Raw genomic sequence first — 14,371 nt, 5'->3', positions numbered from 1 at the left:
ATCGCAACCAAAAAAATTATAAATTTCTTCAAAATTTTTTCCAAGAAGAAATCAACTTCGAATTTAAACAAAAAATTCATAATGAAAATTATATTAGGACGATGGTTATGGGATACCCTGTAGACGTTCAAAGGTTCTCGTTCCTCTCATCCTAAATATTCTAAGAGAGAAAGAGTTCTTCACGATATATTCCTTTATCTATTATATTATTATTATTATCATACATATATAGGATGAGATACGTAACGCATAAATAACGTATCTCACTCATGTGCCTGCTTATATCTTGCTGCGGACTCCAAGTTTGGAATGGCAAAGGCAGTGTTTTGGTGCCATTTTACGAACAATTTTATTGGAGCTCTTTTCTTTTTCTACGCATATACTAAGGTACATATTTCTTCTCGAAAAATGTGCGGTCATGATAGCCTTGCCACACCAAACTGATATAGAGAGAAAAAAGTTCTACTAAATCGCGATAAATATATAAACAAGCACATTGAGCTGAGAAAGATTTGACACCAAAACGGAACTGAACCTTTGATCGACACAGACTTGGAAACGCATCAAGAAATAAGGGAACACATTTCTATATATAATATATATATATATATATATAGCAAGGAATATCTCGTTTATTTTTTTTTCTTCTTCGAACTCTCGCTCGATCATACAAAATACAGGCACGCAACTTAAATATTACAGTATGTGCATGTGTGTGTATGTGTATGTGTGTATGTATCAGGAGAAGGAAAAGGAGCAAAGGGAGGTAAGTGGAAAAGAGCGGAGGAAAAATATCCTTACGCATACGATAATACGTAATATAATAATCAGGTCATTGTTCTGTGATTACGTAGTTCAAGGCGGCACGACTGAAATCTTATCTCGCGAATAAACCGGCTAAACCATGCAACTCTTTATCATCCTAACCATTATTAATTAAATCCTCGTCAGATATCTGTCATTAGAAACTTCCTTCATATATATTTAATTATAAACTCAGACTTAATAGCCGGAACAAAGAATTAGAATGGAATTGAATCACACACTTTATCCCGTACACTTTTTTATATCCTTTTGCCGTTTCTCGTCTATGTATGTGTATATGAATAGTTTCACATGGCGCACTAGAGAATCGCTCAATTTATGTTTTACACTGGTTCGTTCTTTCCTAATATAATACACACGTCCGTTTCGCTCGTCATATCGTTTTATATAAATCGTCATGCATGCGCGCCTAAAAATCCGTCTTTACCGTCTGCACTTCCCTATTTTTTTTCTATTTTTTTGGAATTCAATACGATATATTCGGCGGAAATGAAAGGCAAGCGCAAGACAGATCAGAGATTATAGAAAAGTGCAGTCAGAAGAAACAGATTCTACCTATACAACAAAAAAGAAATAAAATGAGATAAGAAAGTGGGAAGGCAGGACCGGAGATACACAACTTACAACGCTACAAATATTACATATGTACCTGCAGTACAACCCGGAAAAAAAAAAACGCATTGTGATTATGTACAGATGCGTAGTACTCGTGTCTCACGTTAGCGCTAAACGTGTGTCTTTGATTCCTCTATCATTTTTCCCGTATAAGAGTTTTTCTAACTCTCTCTCTCTCTCTCTCTCTCTCTCTCTCTCTCTCTCTCTCTCTCTCTCTCTCTCTCTCTCTCTCTCTCTCTCTCTCTCTCTTATAGTAAGAAATTTTTTTCATACATAGTCAATTATATATTTCCTTATATAAATGTTGTCTCTTGATTATGCTTTTCGTATAATTTTCTTTATTCGAAATTTTGTTCTCATTTTGACTTTTATTTACGTAATTTAATTTAATTATTATATAGTTTATTTAGAGCTTTTCTCTCATGTATATGTTATTCCTTGTATAGGATTTTAGTACTCTCCGATCAAAGTTGCTATGATATTTCGAAGGGAAAATCAAACAATCACTGAGCGCTAAATATGAGATAAGTACGGACAAAAGACGCGTAAACAAGTCGCGTGTATAACGCATATGAGATTGCCAAGCGTTTCTAAAACGCTAGATAAGGATTTTCACTCAAATATTTATCCCATGATATTTTTTATGTCTTATTAACGTTCTCTCATAATCTGAAAAATAATAAAAATATAAATCGTTATTTTACTACAAATAACAATAATTTACTTCCCTATCTTTATTTTATTATTTCTTCTTCTTATATTTTCATTTCAAGAAAAATGAACTCTCCAATTAATTCGATAACAAAATATATAATGTATAATAACAAAAAAAAATCTAAGAAATCTGATCAAATTGAAATGCATAGATTAGATTTCTCTGAACTATCACAAATCACAATATTTTAATTTTTTTAATTTTTTTAATTTTTTTTATTTTTTTACGACACATTAATCATTTCTTTCTTGTGTCATAGGGAAATAAATAAATAAAAATATTTATCCAAATCTACAAAAGAATGCACTTTCAATTTTATCTGGAATCTCGAAAAAGTAAGTTTTATATATAAAGCTATATATATATATATATCTCTCTACATATAAAACTTCTCTTTCTGTGCATTGTTATCACGCGTATATATAACAAAAATGCTGCCAATTTGTCATATCACATATAATAGAGAAAAAAATATTAATACAGAAAGTAATATTAAGACGGAGAAAATATCATGCGACAAATATTGAATACGAAACCGGCATCACATGCGCAATAAGCGAACTGAATAGTAGACAGTAGTAATAATCGAATGAGTAGTCGAATAGCGATAATATTCCCGACAGAGAAACTCGGGTCTTCGACGACGACAACGACGATGACGATGACGATGACGACGACGACGACGACGACGACGACTACTACTACTTCTACTACATCATCGCGACGATACTTTAGCGAGACTCAAGATATTGTAGCATTCCTCAGTTTGTCGGAGCGCGTCGTCGTGACGGTAGAGGAAGAGGAGGATGAAGGAGAGAGATGCGAGCGAAAAGATCTCTTTTGCATCGGCTCCTTGTCGCTACTGTCATCCGAGTTACCCCTGTCGTCTTCCAGCGAGCACGATGTAGCATTTCTAGTGCGTTTCGTTTCGCTGCGCAGCCTTCTGGACTTAGTATCGGACGAGTCGCATTCCTCGCGATCTGTCTCCTGATCCCTCAGCAACAATCGCGGCACAAGATATTCCTTGTCCTGACTCTTCGTCTCGCAATTGGCGGGGGACTTAATCTGAATCGACGAGAAAGTCTTATTGCTGTTATGGTGGTTTCTCGTGTCCAGACTGAGAATAGCCACGACCTTAGCGGTTCTCTGAGGCTTTTCATAGAGTGGGGATACCAAATTCGTAGAAGTTTCGTGCTCACTGCTCGTCGACGATATTCGCGGTTGTTTGATATTCGTTTTAAACGCAGAAGCGGGGGAAGAAAACAATGGCGACGAGGTTGATTTTGCCGAAGAGACCGAGGAATTTAAAGTCAATCCCGAGCGCGTCACTCTAGAAATTTGTTCGTTGTTGTAATTGGGCGGTATGTTAGGTCGTGGAGTATCTGGACGGCATTTTATTGCCGTCGCCGATGTCTCCTTAGGATCTGGTTTCATTGGCGATATCGAGTTGCTGCATCTCAATAACACCGGATTCACCAGGCCATTATCCTGACATTGCTTCGAATTCCGCGTCACGTATTTCTCACCTCGACTAGGCGAAACTCTCAGAGAAGTGTTCACAATTACCGCGGATCTTGTGATCGGTCGCGGAAGGGGAGTGTCCGGTCGCCGTCTCGGCGCCAATTTCGAATTTGTCGTCTCGTCACCACCAGTTAAAGGTGGAGGCGTCAATGGAGGAGCTAGCGATCGCGTGATTCTGGTCTGTTCAGCGACTGAATGCTGTGAACTCGTCAAATCAATTCTTCGCGTTCCTTGACTCGTTTTCGTTTGCGACCCACTTTTAATTTCGGATAACAAATCGACTTTGTCGTCTGTCAATCGCGCATTACTTGCCTCAGAGTGGTTGTTGATAACCGATGGAATTTTTGAACTACGAGTTATCACGCTTCGCGGAATTGTGACCTCTACTTTTCGTATCTTATATTTGAACTCATTCAAATTGGCTTCGCTTTTTACCGAGGACGTGTTTAGAGAGTCGGATATGTTCGATACCGAGTCATCTGTTCCTTTTTCCGATACTTGCAACGAGGCAACGTTTACGTTTAAATTCTCATGTGTATCACTCTTCGAATTGTGTTTTTGACTAGTATACTTTCGCGTTGAGGATACTATCGATTCGACGTTGTCATTATCATTATCACACATATCGTCTTTGTCGCCATCCTCCACTATGTTATTACAAGTATCATCGACATTCATCTTAGAGTTTCGTTGCGCGATTGAAACGCGAGATATTGCGAGCGGTTTGGAAATCTTATCAACCGCGTCGGGACTTGCATTTCGTAACGTTTTCGATCGTAAGAGCGGAACCGAACGGTTCGAAGATGATTCGATGTTTCCCGATTCTCTCGACGTCGCGGCGGTCCCCGTCAGTTTTCCCTGCGCGTTGTTGCACAAAGAATTAGACGACACGCCAAATTCGGACTTGGACTTGACCATCGGCTCTTTTAAACGCTTTAGAGACGTATCCGGTTGTATCGCGCTCGGAGATGACCGAGAATTTCTCGCGCTGACATTTACGTCAAGGTTCTCGGTATCTTCATTGCGATTCATTTCGGATTCGAATTTTCTATAGGTCGCGGACAACATTTTTTGTGAGCACCGTGTTACTTGAACAGAGCAGACAGTGATTAAATTAGTCCCATTCACAATTTTTTCATCGTTTTTTTCCTTGACAGCTCCTTCTCTATTATCCGAATTCGATTCTAACGTTCTCGTTTGTTCTGATTGTGTTTTAGCAACTGGCATCATCGGATCTACGTGATCGTCAGCGGATCGCTTCACGGTGGGATTAGTAACTCGTTGCTCGATACCGTTTGAGTCGATTGAGTCCGTATCATTCTTCGTCAAATCTCGCTCAATCTCCGTAACTTTGGAGATTTTTGCGTTCTGATAAGAATTGGTAGATTCAACCTTAGCATTCATGTTAATACGTACGCTTCTCTTAGAACATGTTTCCGACGACGGTGAGAACAAGGTTTCCTCGGATTTAACGCGATGAAATTTCTTACGCTGATTCCGACGACAATTTGGCTTCACACCGGGCAGAATGGGACTCACGTCCAGAGTCCACAGATTGATTTGTACATTTCCGCGAGACCTAGTGCGAGGGCTATTCAGATCAAAGTGATTCCGACTGCAGGAGCCGGATCCCGCTAAGCGACCCTTTCGCCTCGAGAAACCTCCCCCTCGCTCGGAATAATCGCGATCGTTTGCCTTTCCGTCTTCGCTTTCTTCCCCGGTTTCCTCTTCCTCGTCATCATCTTCCTCTTCCTTTTCTCCACCCCCCTCTCCTTCTTCCTCCTCATCCCCCTGACTCTGACTTTCTGTATGACTCGATTCCTCATCGAGACTGTCCTCGACTATGTCCTCTTCCTGTGATTCCGAGTCTGATTCGGTACTGGTAGTTTCGTTTTCACTCTCCGACGAAGATTTGAGACACGCGCGTCCTACCCTACTATCGCCACGTTTACGCGAACTCCTTCTACTCGGTACTGCTAGCCTCTTACTAACTAATCGCTTAGAGCCACCGCCCTTGGCGGCAGTGCTATTGACCTGATTCTGCGCATCCTCGCGGCCGAATGTGAGCGGTTTCTCGTCGTCGTCGGCCAGTCGCATCCGCCGTTCTTCCTCCTCGCGCAACGCTCGCAGCCGGTCCAACTCCCACTCTTTCTTCTGCTGCTCGAGTTCCCGTTCTGCCGCGGCCAGCTGTGCCGCGGAAAATGCTCCCTCTGATTCCTCGACGAACCTCATGGCATATCTCTCGATTGGAGTAAGCTAAATAAAACATTATAGAGTTAATACATAAGCATTAAAGATAGCAATAGTCGATAAAATGAAACAAAATGAAAGCGACTCGTCTAATTCATCGAATCGACGAGAAACGTTTCTTCTACCTGAGCAACCAGATTTTGAACTTCCTGTTCCGCCTTGCTGACCTGCGACTCGTCTTTATCGGCGTCCTCCAGCGGAATGTTCTCGTCGAATTCGGCAAGATCAGCAACGGCTTCCGCTTTCGCGGTTCTCGCGGCTTGAACATCGAGATCTTCCTCAGCAGCGGCAAGAGCGTTCTCGAGAACACCCATCGCCGTTTTCTCCTCCGTATGATTCGAGATGCCGCCCTGAAACGATCCGGCTGTCGGTTCCTTGCTCCAAGCTTTTTCTCGTTCCCGATTCTGCTCCAGCACCTCGGCCATTCGCATCGACGCATCGTTCTCCGTTTGATCGATGTTGAATAGATCTTGAATAGTGGACTAAAAATAATTTTATCATTATACGAAAGATAAATGACGACCGCAAGTATTTCGTTTTTATATAGTCGAAATATATCGCCTTCAACGACATTGATGAACAACAAGATATTTCACATATGTATATTAATCTGAAATTTTCATAAATTTTGTTTTTTTAAACTTTAAGTAATATTGTGATTCAAAAAAGTAAAACTTTTAAACATTTATGATAAATAAATATGAATTGCAAAAAATAAAAAATTATCTCGCGTTTTCTTCTGAAAATATTGAAATTGAAAAGTTTTCTGATTAATAATACGAGGAAAGAATATAATTCGTGCGACACAAATTTTTATTGAAGTACTTACGCTTTTAAAGTATGCCGTAGTGAAGTTTCCGCCTTCAATCGCAAGATCACCTAACAACCTCTTCTGATTTGCCTTCTTTAGGATATTCTCTTCTACAGTCTTCTCACTGACTAATCTGAAATATAAATTGTTATCTATATTTGCCATCACATTGTTAATCAGGATTAAAAATTTCTTTTTTTTTATTTCTAAACTTTTACTCTAATTGTTAATTATATTAAATAATACTAATAATACAATCAAATATACATATATTATTACGTCAATACAAATTATTGTGAATTATTAATATTGTTTCTTCATTACTGCTATTAATTCGCATGTATACCTGTAGATATGTACATCCCGTGTTTGCCCAATCCTGTGACATCTATCCTGCGCTTGAGCGTCCATCGTGGGATTCCAGTCGCTGTCGTAAAATATTACTGTGTCCGCTCCCGTAAGATTCACGCCAACACCGCCAGATCTCGTTGACAGAATAAAGCAAAAGATTCGCTTATCACCGTTGAATCTCTCCATCAGAATCTGCGTATCAAGTCATTAGCATCGTTAGCAATTCCATTCACTATTTTTTTCGAACATTGCAATAAGAACATATCGCATACGAATAAAATTTTTTTGATATATGTTTAATTATCATCTTTATTATATATACAATATATATTTTCTTTTAAAATTTATACGAAAGATTAATATGTTTTCAATAGCCACTATTCATTCTTAAAATTCTAAATAAAATCAGCATTTGAAAAATTCAGATGTCGCGCGTACGCATCACTATTATTATAGCATCTCGTTAGTGATATAATATATTGTTCGCTACCTGACGTTGATCCACTCTAGTGGTGCCGTCCAATCGTAGATATATGTGTCCGTGGAAATTCAGAAAAGCTTCCAGCACATCCAACATCCTAGTCATTTGTGTGAATATTAAAACCCGATGATTTTCGGTCTTCAGCTTCCTCAACAGACGATCTAACGATTGTAACTTGCCGCAATCATATTGGATGAGTCTGGGATCGGGGAATTGTGTGAGCATGAGACTCGAGATCGGATGAAACACTATCAATTTTGGTGACAGTTGTTTTTGCAGTTCAGTTCGCAGTTGACGTTCGCCCCACAATCTGTGAGGTGGTGGATGAGACACGTGGAATCGAGGCGTCGGCGCGCGTACAGCCGGTACGTGGACTACAAATCTACGGATGTATCGAGAAAATTTCTTATTTCAGAAACTATATACTATTTATTTTACGTTATTTTACATCAATAACTATAGACGTAAAATAATGTAAAATAAATACACACAAATTGTATTCATTGATTAATTTCAAGTGACCGTTGATAGAAATAAAGTTTGCGAGATTTAAGTAACTGAACATTTAATAATGAAAATCCAAAGATATACAATTAAGTTTTTGCTATATACACAAAAACATCAATCCGATATTAATAAAAAAATCTGACGAATATTGATATGGATCTGAAGAATTGTAATTCGTCAATAATATTATTTAATTTATATATTATATCTCGTATATCAACCTTTCAAAGACTTCTTTTAACTCTTCAACAATCTGCTCTGTACTCTTGATAGCTTCAGCGAGCGCCTCTGTCCGTGAAAAGAACTGCTTGCGAGTACGAATGTTTTCCTTGGCCGTCGTACAGTGCATCGAACCGTTGTGCCAGCGACAAGCCGTCGTAGGCTTACCAATTCTTAAAGCCATAAATACATCTTCACCGTAAAGCGGACACGCCGCACATCTTCGCTGATTGATGTCTGCTGTGAGGCACAATTTGGCCTGTCTTCTCTGCCGTCTTTCTTCCTCCAGTTGCGGCTATAAAGCAATCAATAATGTTAAAGTCTCTATTATCTACATATCAAAGCATTTAACGAAGAATAATTAAGAATATTTCTATCCATTAAATAAAAATTTTATACTCATTGCAGGAAAAAATTAAACAAAAATTATTTGGATAAAATTTACTTGACGTGAGTAGTCAAAAGTTAAACCACTAATTCTCTATTTTATAATTACTCTAACAAAAGATCAATATTTTATAGATATCTATTTACTTACCAAGTGAAATTCGGATTTGGGCTGTTCGGATTTACTTTGCGCCTTACTGGTTTCGTTCTGAGCTTGTCTGGTGACAATGCTACGTATCGATGGCGATTGTTGTTGACTGGATTGCTGTTGGCTATTTCCGCCCGATGGTGACTGCGAGGCTGTGACGTTCAGAGGAGGTACTCTCATAACGGGTCGGCCACTCGGCGTTGTCACCACACCGCCGACAACCTTGTTCACTGTCGTGGCGGCCGAGGTGGACAGACCCATCAACGATTTAGACAATACAGTGAGACGCGAACCACTGGAGGTCATGACTGGAAACGAAACTGTCGATACAAAACGTATTATTCTTTTCCTTTTTTATCCGTTGGTCATTGGAAACAATGGTTCAGCAAGAATATGCGAATAGCGAAGACAAACCTGTGTTAGTATTCTGTTGATTCGATGTTAAAAGGATATGTCTGCCGGTAGAGGTTTGAACTAACTGTGCAAAACCAGGCACCGCTATTCTCTGGACGGAATCGCCTTGCTTAACCGTGACGGTCTGCGTCGTTAATCGTTGAATGCTATCTCTGAGACTAGCATTCCCTACTGTAAATCTTTGCGCGTTTGTCGTAGTTGACGTCACGGTGGCACTTTGCGAATTATGACCCAACGTTGCCACGGGAATAGCTATTTTATAAAAATTTGAATTCAATATACAATATTCCGCGTTTAGCTACAAGTAATAGTTTTGAATAATTGTATCCTTAGTTTTAGAATGCTTATAAACGGTTAGATTATAAACAAGCTGGTTCAAGGAATAATTGATCTAGCATCACTGCAAAAATGATTGTCTAGTGAGAAACAGCAACAATCACTGATTAATGATGCACACAATAATGCAAACAATTTATTAATTTCATGTTCTATGCATAATTATGTCAAATATAAAACAAAAATAAATTCAGACATATGTGAAATATGAGAAAATTACAGGTACAAACTTTGAAAATATATTAACAATTCAAGGATAAAAAAAAAGATTCAAATCATCTTTCTTATCGAGTTATAAGCAATTTTAAAAGCTTTTTTACACAAATTATTTTATATAATGTGCAATCAATAAGTTTCATGTAAGCAATTGAACAAGAAAAATTAAGTATTTTTTGATATAGAAATATTTTATATAGAAATTCTAAAAAAATTTTTGATAAAATTTTCGTCAAGAGAAATTTCAGATTGTTTGCAAAATTTATATAGATAACATTTATACTTCTAAGTTTGAAAAATATACAAATAAAAATATCATTCAAAGATACGTAAATAAAAAGTGCAAAAAAAAAAAAAAAAAACAAGAGTAGTTTACCTTTCACACCAGCCTGATGTGGTACCAGTTGCACAGAATATCCTTGCAATTGTTGACCACTCGCAACTCTCAATGTAACACCTAAGAATAAAAATGTTTGTATTTTGCATTTAAAACAAAAAAGATTAATAATATATATTACAATTTTATTATACATTACAGTTTAAATACATCAATTAAATCGCTAAGAAATGTTTAAAAAATCAATTATATTTTGATATTAATTTCAATTTCTCTTGGCTTGCAAAAGAATGTTGTCACCAATGAGACTGCTAAAATGGTAATAAAGTAAGATTTCAGCATCATTCTAGACCTACCTCGTCCTGAACCAGCCTGACTAGTATTTAACGATTTTATTGAAAGAGATGTACCCACTCTTGGCGTGGGTAATACTCCAGCAAAATTCTTCAATCTAGTTGGCGTTTGCTGTTGTTGGTGTTGCTGTTGTGTATTTGACGACTGTGGTTTTGCTTGATTCGACAATCTAACATTAATCTTAATCCGGCCGGACGGACATCTCGGCGTCGGTTCTGGCTGGCTATCTATTTCCTCTATAAGCTTTCTGGGTGTTTGCAATCGTCTTATTCTGTGCGCAACGAATGCACTGAGCGTCAATTCCAGATCTAACAGCAAAAAATTCAAACTGGACAGTTGGATGTGCTGCAAAAGTCAAATCACAATTCGCAAAGATCGAATAACAATTGATGGTAGTAAAACAAGAACATTGTGAAACGGTCATTGTTTTACCTTGAAAGGATCGTAATCGAACACGCTCCAAACCAATGAGGCCGTCAGAAACTCAAGCGCCTCCATTTGAAACGGGGAAACGGTCGGTCGCACCTCGAATAAGTTCGGATGGTTACATACTTTTCGTAATTGCATTAATACATTAATCACACTCAACAGATTTCCGCTAGCGAGTGTTTCCTTCGTCCTTTAACAAAATAAGGAAATTGAATTTTTTGATATATTAATAACATATTTTTATTTATATTACATTTATACTGTATGATAAAAATAAAATATTTTATTTATAAGTAAAACAAAAAAAAACATTACTTTCAATTAGAGAAAAATAAAGTACTTTTCGTCTTTCACCTTTAATGTTCGAGTGTAAATTTGAGCGTTAAAGAATTAACTTACTTAGCTCTCGACATAAAGTCATCGTACAGAAATCTCTGACGCTTTGACAAACGACACATGACCACGTGTTCATATTTTTTTGGCAATTGTTTTTCCACCTCGGTTTTCAATCGTCGTAAGAGAAATGGTCGCAACACCTACGGAGAATGTTGTTAATATTAAATATATTATCATAACAAATTTAATGTGTCATATATATTTATGCTGAATAAAAATTATTCAAATTTTTTTAATAGTGTTATAAATCAAATTTAAAAAAAAGAAAGAAAAAAAAAATAAGAAAAGATAAAAAACTACGTACAGACCTTATGGAGACGACGGATTATATTCTCGTTGTATTCGCTATTGCCTTCGATCATGCCTGTAACAGGATTGCTAAACCATTCCTTAAATTCGCGATGAGATTGAAATACATTAGGCATAAGAAAATGCATCAAAGACCACAGTTCCATTAAATTGTTTTGAAGAGGTGTGCCGGTAAGAAGTAATCTCCTGCAATAAGTAACGAAAAGCAATGCAATAATGCTGAAAGAGAGAGAGAGAGAAAGAGAGAGAGAGAGAGAGAGAGAGAGAGAGAGAGAGAGAGAGAGAGAGAGAGAGAATATAAAACAATAGTTAGTCTAATCTATTAATTTCAATTGAATAAATTAGTGCAAAAATTCTTCCAATTCATCCAATCTATTTTTTAAAATTTCAGAAAAATTAAATAAAATTAATTTTCTCAAATTTGTCTAACAGTAAGAGAAATTTTAATCTAATCTTTTCAATCTTAAAATTAACTTTTATAATATCTATATATATCTATATATATATAAGCTAGATCACTATTATATTGAATCTTTGAAATCAAGATAAACTTATGCAAACAAATATAATGTTCTAACAATAATTATTTTTATTAAAAAATTAAAAAATTAGTAAAAATAATTCTTAAAAAAGTATATTAAATCATTATTACTGAGTTTTTCAATTAATAAACTTGGAATATTCAAATATGTTATTACAAATATTTTTATCTCTAATATTTTAAACTGTATATATAATTAACACAAAAATTATGAATTAAACTCTATCACATTTAATTAAAATATAGAATAATCTTGTAATAGATTAGTTACCGTTGTGTTTGGAAGTTTAAGAGCAACTGCCATCTTTGCGATTTGAAGTTCTTAATATTTTGTGCCTCATCCAAGATGAGATACTTCCACTTCTTTCGTCTAAAACTTTGGTGATCCTGTATCACTAATTTGTAGGATGTGATACATATGTGAAAAGCGTTCGGTTTTGTCCAACCTGTGAATATTGAAAAACGCAATTTATACTTCGTATAAATTTAAACAATAAATTTTCAATTAAATATTATTGAATTAAATAATGTAATTGTTTCTCCCGACAGGATTCGTATGTCAGAATGTCAGATTGACCTTTGACACGCGAGTTTTTATAGAGAATTTTATTATTTCGCTGTACTATAAAACAGATATCGGCCATATCGAACTAGTATCTGTTGTCGGCAGCGAATATCAATAAATCATAAATCAAAAATAAAAAGAAATATATAAAGATATAAAAATTTTACATGGAAAAAAGAAATCTTATATTTTACAGTGACAATTATATTTAATTCATTATATATTATTACCTGTTCTTTTTTGTTTCCTCTCTTTTTGCGTCCCATAATACGTCAGTATCTTGAATCCAGGACACCACTTTTTGCATTCCATTTCCCAATTGAGCATCACGGAGGTCGGTACAATTATAAGATGCGGTCCCCAATTTCCCTTCTCACAGGCTAAATGCGCCAATAGCGCGATGGTTTGTATAGTTTTACCCAGACCCATTTCATCCGCCAAAATACCATTTAATTTTCTATCATACATAGTAACAAGCCAATCCAATCCTATATGCTGATACTCGCGAAGAGAGTGTTTCAACAAGAAAGGTATTTTAGTGACAACCTGAAAAATAAAATGTCACATTAATGAACACATGAAAAATAATATAGTCAAAATTTATCAAATGTATATTATTAAAGATTGATGTAACGTAGTGAGATAATCTGTACAGAATTTATTAATAATCTTGTAGTGATTATTTTCTAGAATAAGATAGATATACATTTATTCACAAGAAAACTATCACTATTAATTTTCCTTTCGTAAATGATAATGAGCAAAATTACTGCTTCATCACCTTGGATTGAAAGGATTATTTACTAAACATTATTTAAGTTTTTTGATACAAAATGAAATAATTGAAATATAGAAAAAAAAATTTGCAACATATTGTATATTCTCATATAAATTATAAAACTCCTAGAAAATTCGTTTCACCCTATTAAAAATTATCGAAACATTAACAATTTTTATAAACAATTAAAAACAAAGCATTTTTAAAATGAGTTTTAAAAATATACATAGAAAATAAAATCTTATTTTTCATTTAATTTCAATAGACTACATTATAATAAAATTTTTGTTTTAAACTCATTTGTTGAAATATCAAATGTTGAACGTTAATAAATTGTAAAAAATTTATAAAACCGTAAAATCATGAGACACAGTAATGTCTCGCGCCAAGTCAAGCGTAGTAGCAGCGAGGCACCTGCCCGTGTATTTATACGCGAGTCAGCCAATTGAGAATATCTTATTGTTAGATTATAATTTTAGATATTATCTTAGATTATAAATTTTTAAATTATATCAAATTAAATTCGATATGCATACACGCAAAAAATTAGCTATTTTCTGAGCGAGTGCTTTGTATATTTTATTAGTTTTTCTAATTCGAACCGTAGTCTTTTATTTCATAAAGAGTTTTATCATTAGCAGCGTTAATAACTTTTTTATAATTTTTTGGTTGCGCGGTTAAAGGTATACCGTCACGTTTTTATATAACATAAAATTAATTAATTTTTATAAATAATCTATAATTACATGTACATTTAATCAAGAATCAAATTGACAAGAATTAAAATTATAAATCATTATTTTGTTGCGCGATTTTTTTCTCGATTCTTCTCTTTCTCTTTTTATAAGCAATAATTATTTCTGTAA

At 35.5% G+C, this 14,371-nt stretch overlaps 1 protein-coding gene across 8 annotated transcripts in view; it reads right to left on the bottom strand.

Moving 5' to 3' along the window:
* The window catches only part of Dom (domino helicase), a 36,599-nt gene that overhangs the window by 7,532 nt on the left and 14,696 nt on the right, over positions 1-14,371 (bottom strand). For 4 of the 8 annotated variants that reach the window (XM_070306265.1, XM_070306264.1, XM_070306266.1 and 1 more), the window contains 15 exons: positions 12,958-13,273; positions 12,434-12,608; positions 11,621-11,807; positions 11,316-11,452; positions 10,920-11,106; positions 10,490-10,832; positions 10,173-10,253; positions 9,245-9,496; positions 8,834-9,150; positions 8,298-8,590; positions 7,579-7,951; positions 7,084-7,280; positions 6,756-6,870; positions 6,052-6,408; positions 1,609-5,932 (listed from right to left, as the gene is read on the bottom strand). In XM_070306265.1, coding sequence (XP_070162366.1) covers positions 2,897-5,932; positions 6,052-6,408; positions 6,756-6,870; positions 7,084-7,280; positions 7,579-7,951; positions 8,298-8,590; positions 8,834-9,150; positions 9,245-9,496; positions 10,173-10,253; positions 10,490-10,832; positions 10,920-11,106; positions 11,316-11,452; positions 11,621-11,807; positions 12,434-12,608; positions 12,958-13,273 — 6,366 coding nt within the window. In that variant the 3' untranslated portion in view covers positions 1,609-2,896. Of the gene's footprint in view, positions 1-1,608; positions 5,933-6,051; positions 6,409-6,755; positions 6,871-7,083; positions 7,281-7,578; positions 7,952-8,297; positions 8,591-8,833; positions 9,151-9,244; positions 9,497-10,172; positions 10,254-10,489; positions 10,833-10,919; positions 11,107-11,315; positions 11,453-11,620; positions 11,808-12,433; positions 12,609-12,957; positions 13,274-14,371 lie in introns of those variants that run through there. The other 4 variants (XM_070306268.1, XM_070306269.1, XM_070306270.1 and 1 more) reach the window with 2 other exon arrangements.

The sequence above is a fragment of the Polyergus mexicanus genome, unplaced genomic scaffold, assembly GCF_030449975.1.
Source record: "Polyergus mexicanus isolate NDT 795.1 unplaced genomic scaffold, iyPolMexi1.0 SCAF_13, whole genome shotgun sequence".
Lineage (NCBI taxonomy): Eukaryota > Metazoa > Arthropoda > Insecta > Hymenoptera > Formicidae > Polyergus > Polyergus mexicanus.
Note: the sequence above shows the minus strand (reverse complement) of the source record. Positions and strands in the feature narration are given on the sequence as shown.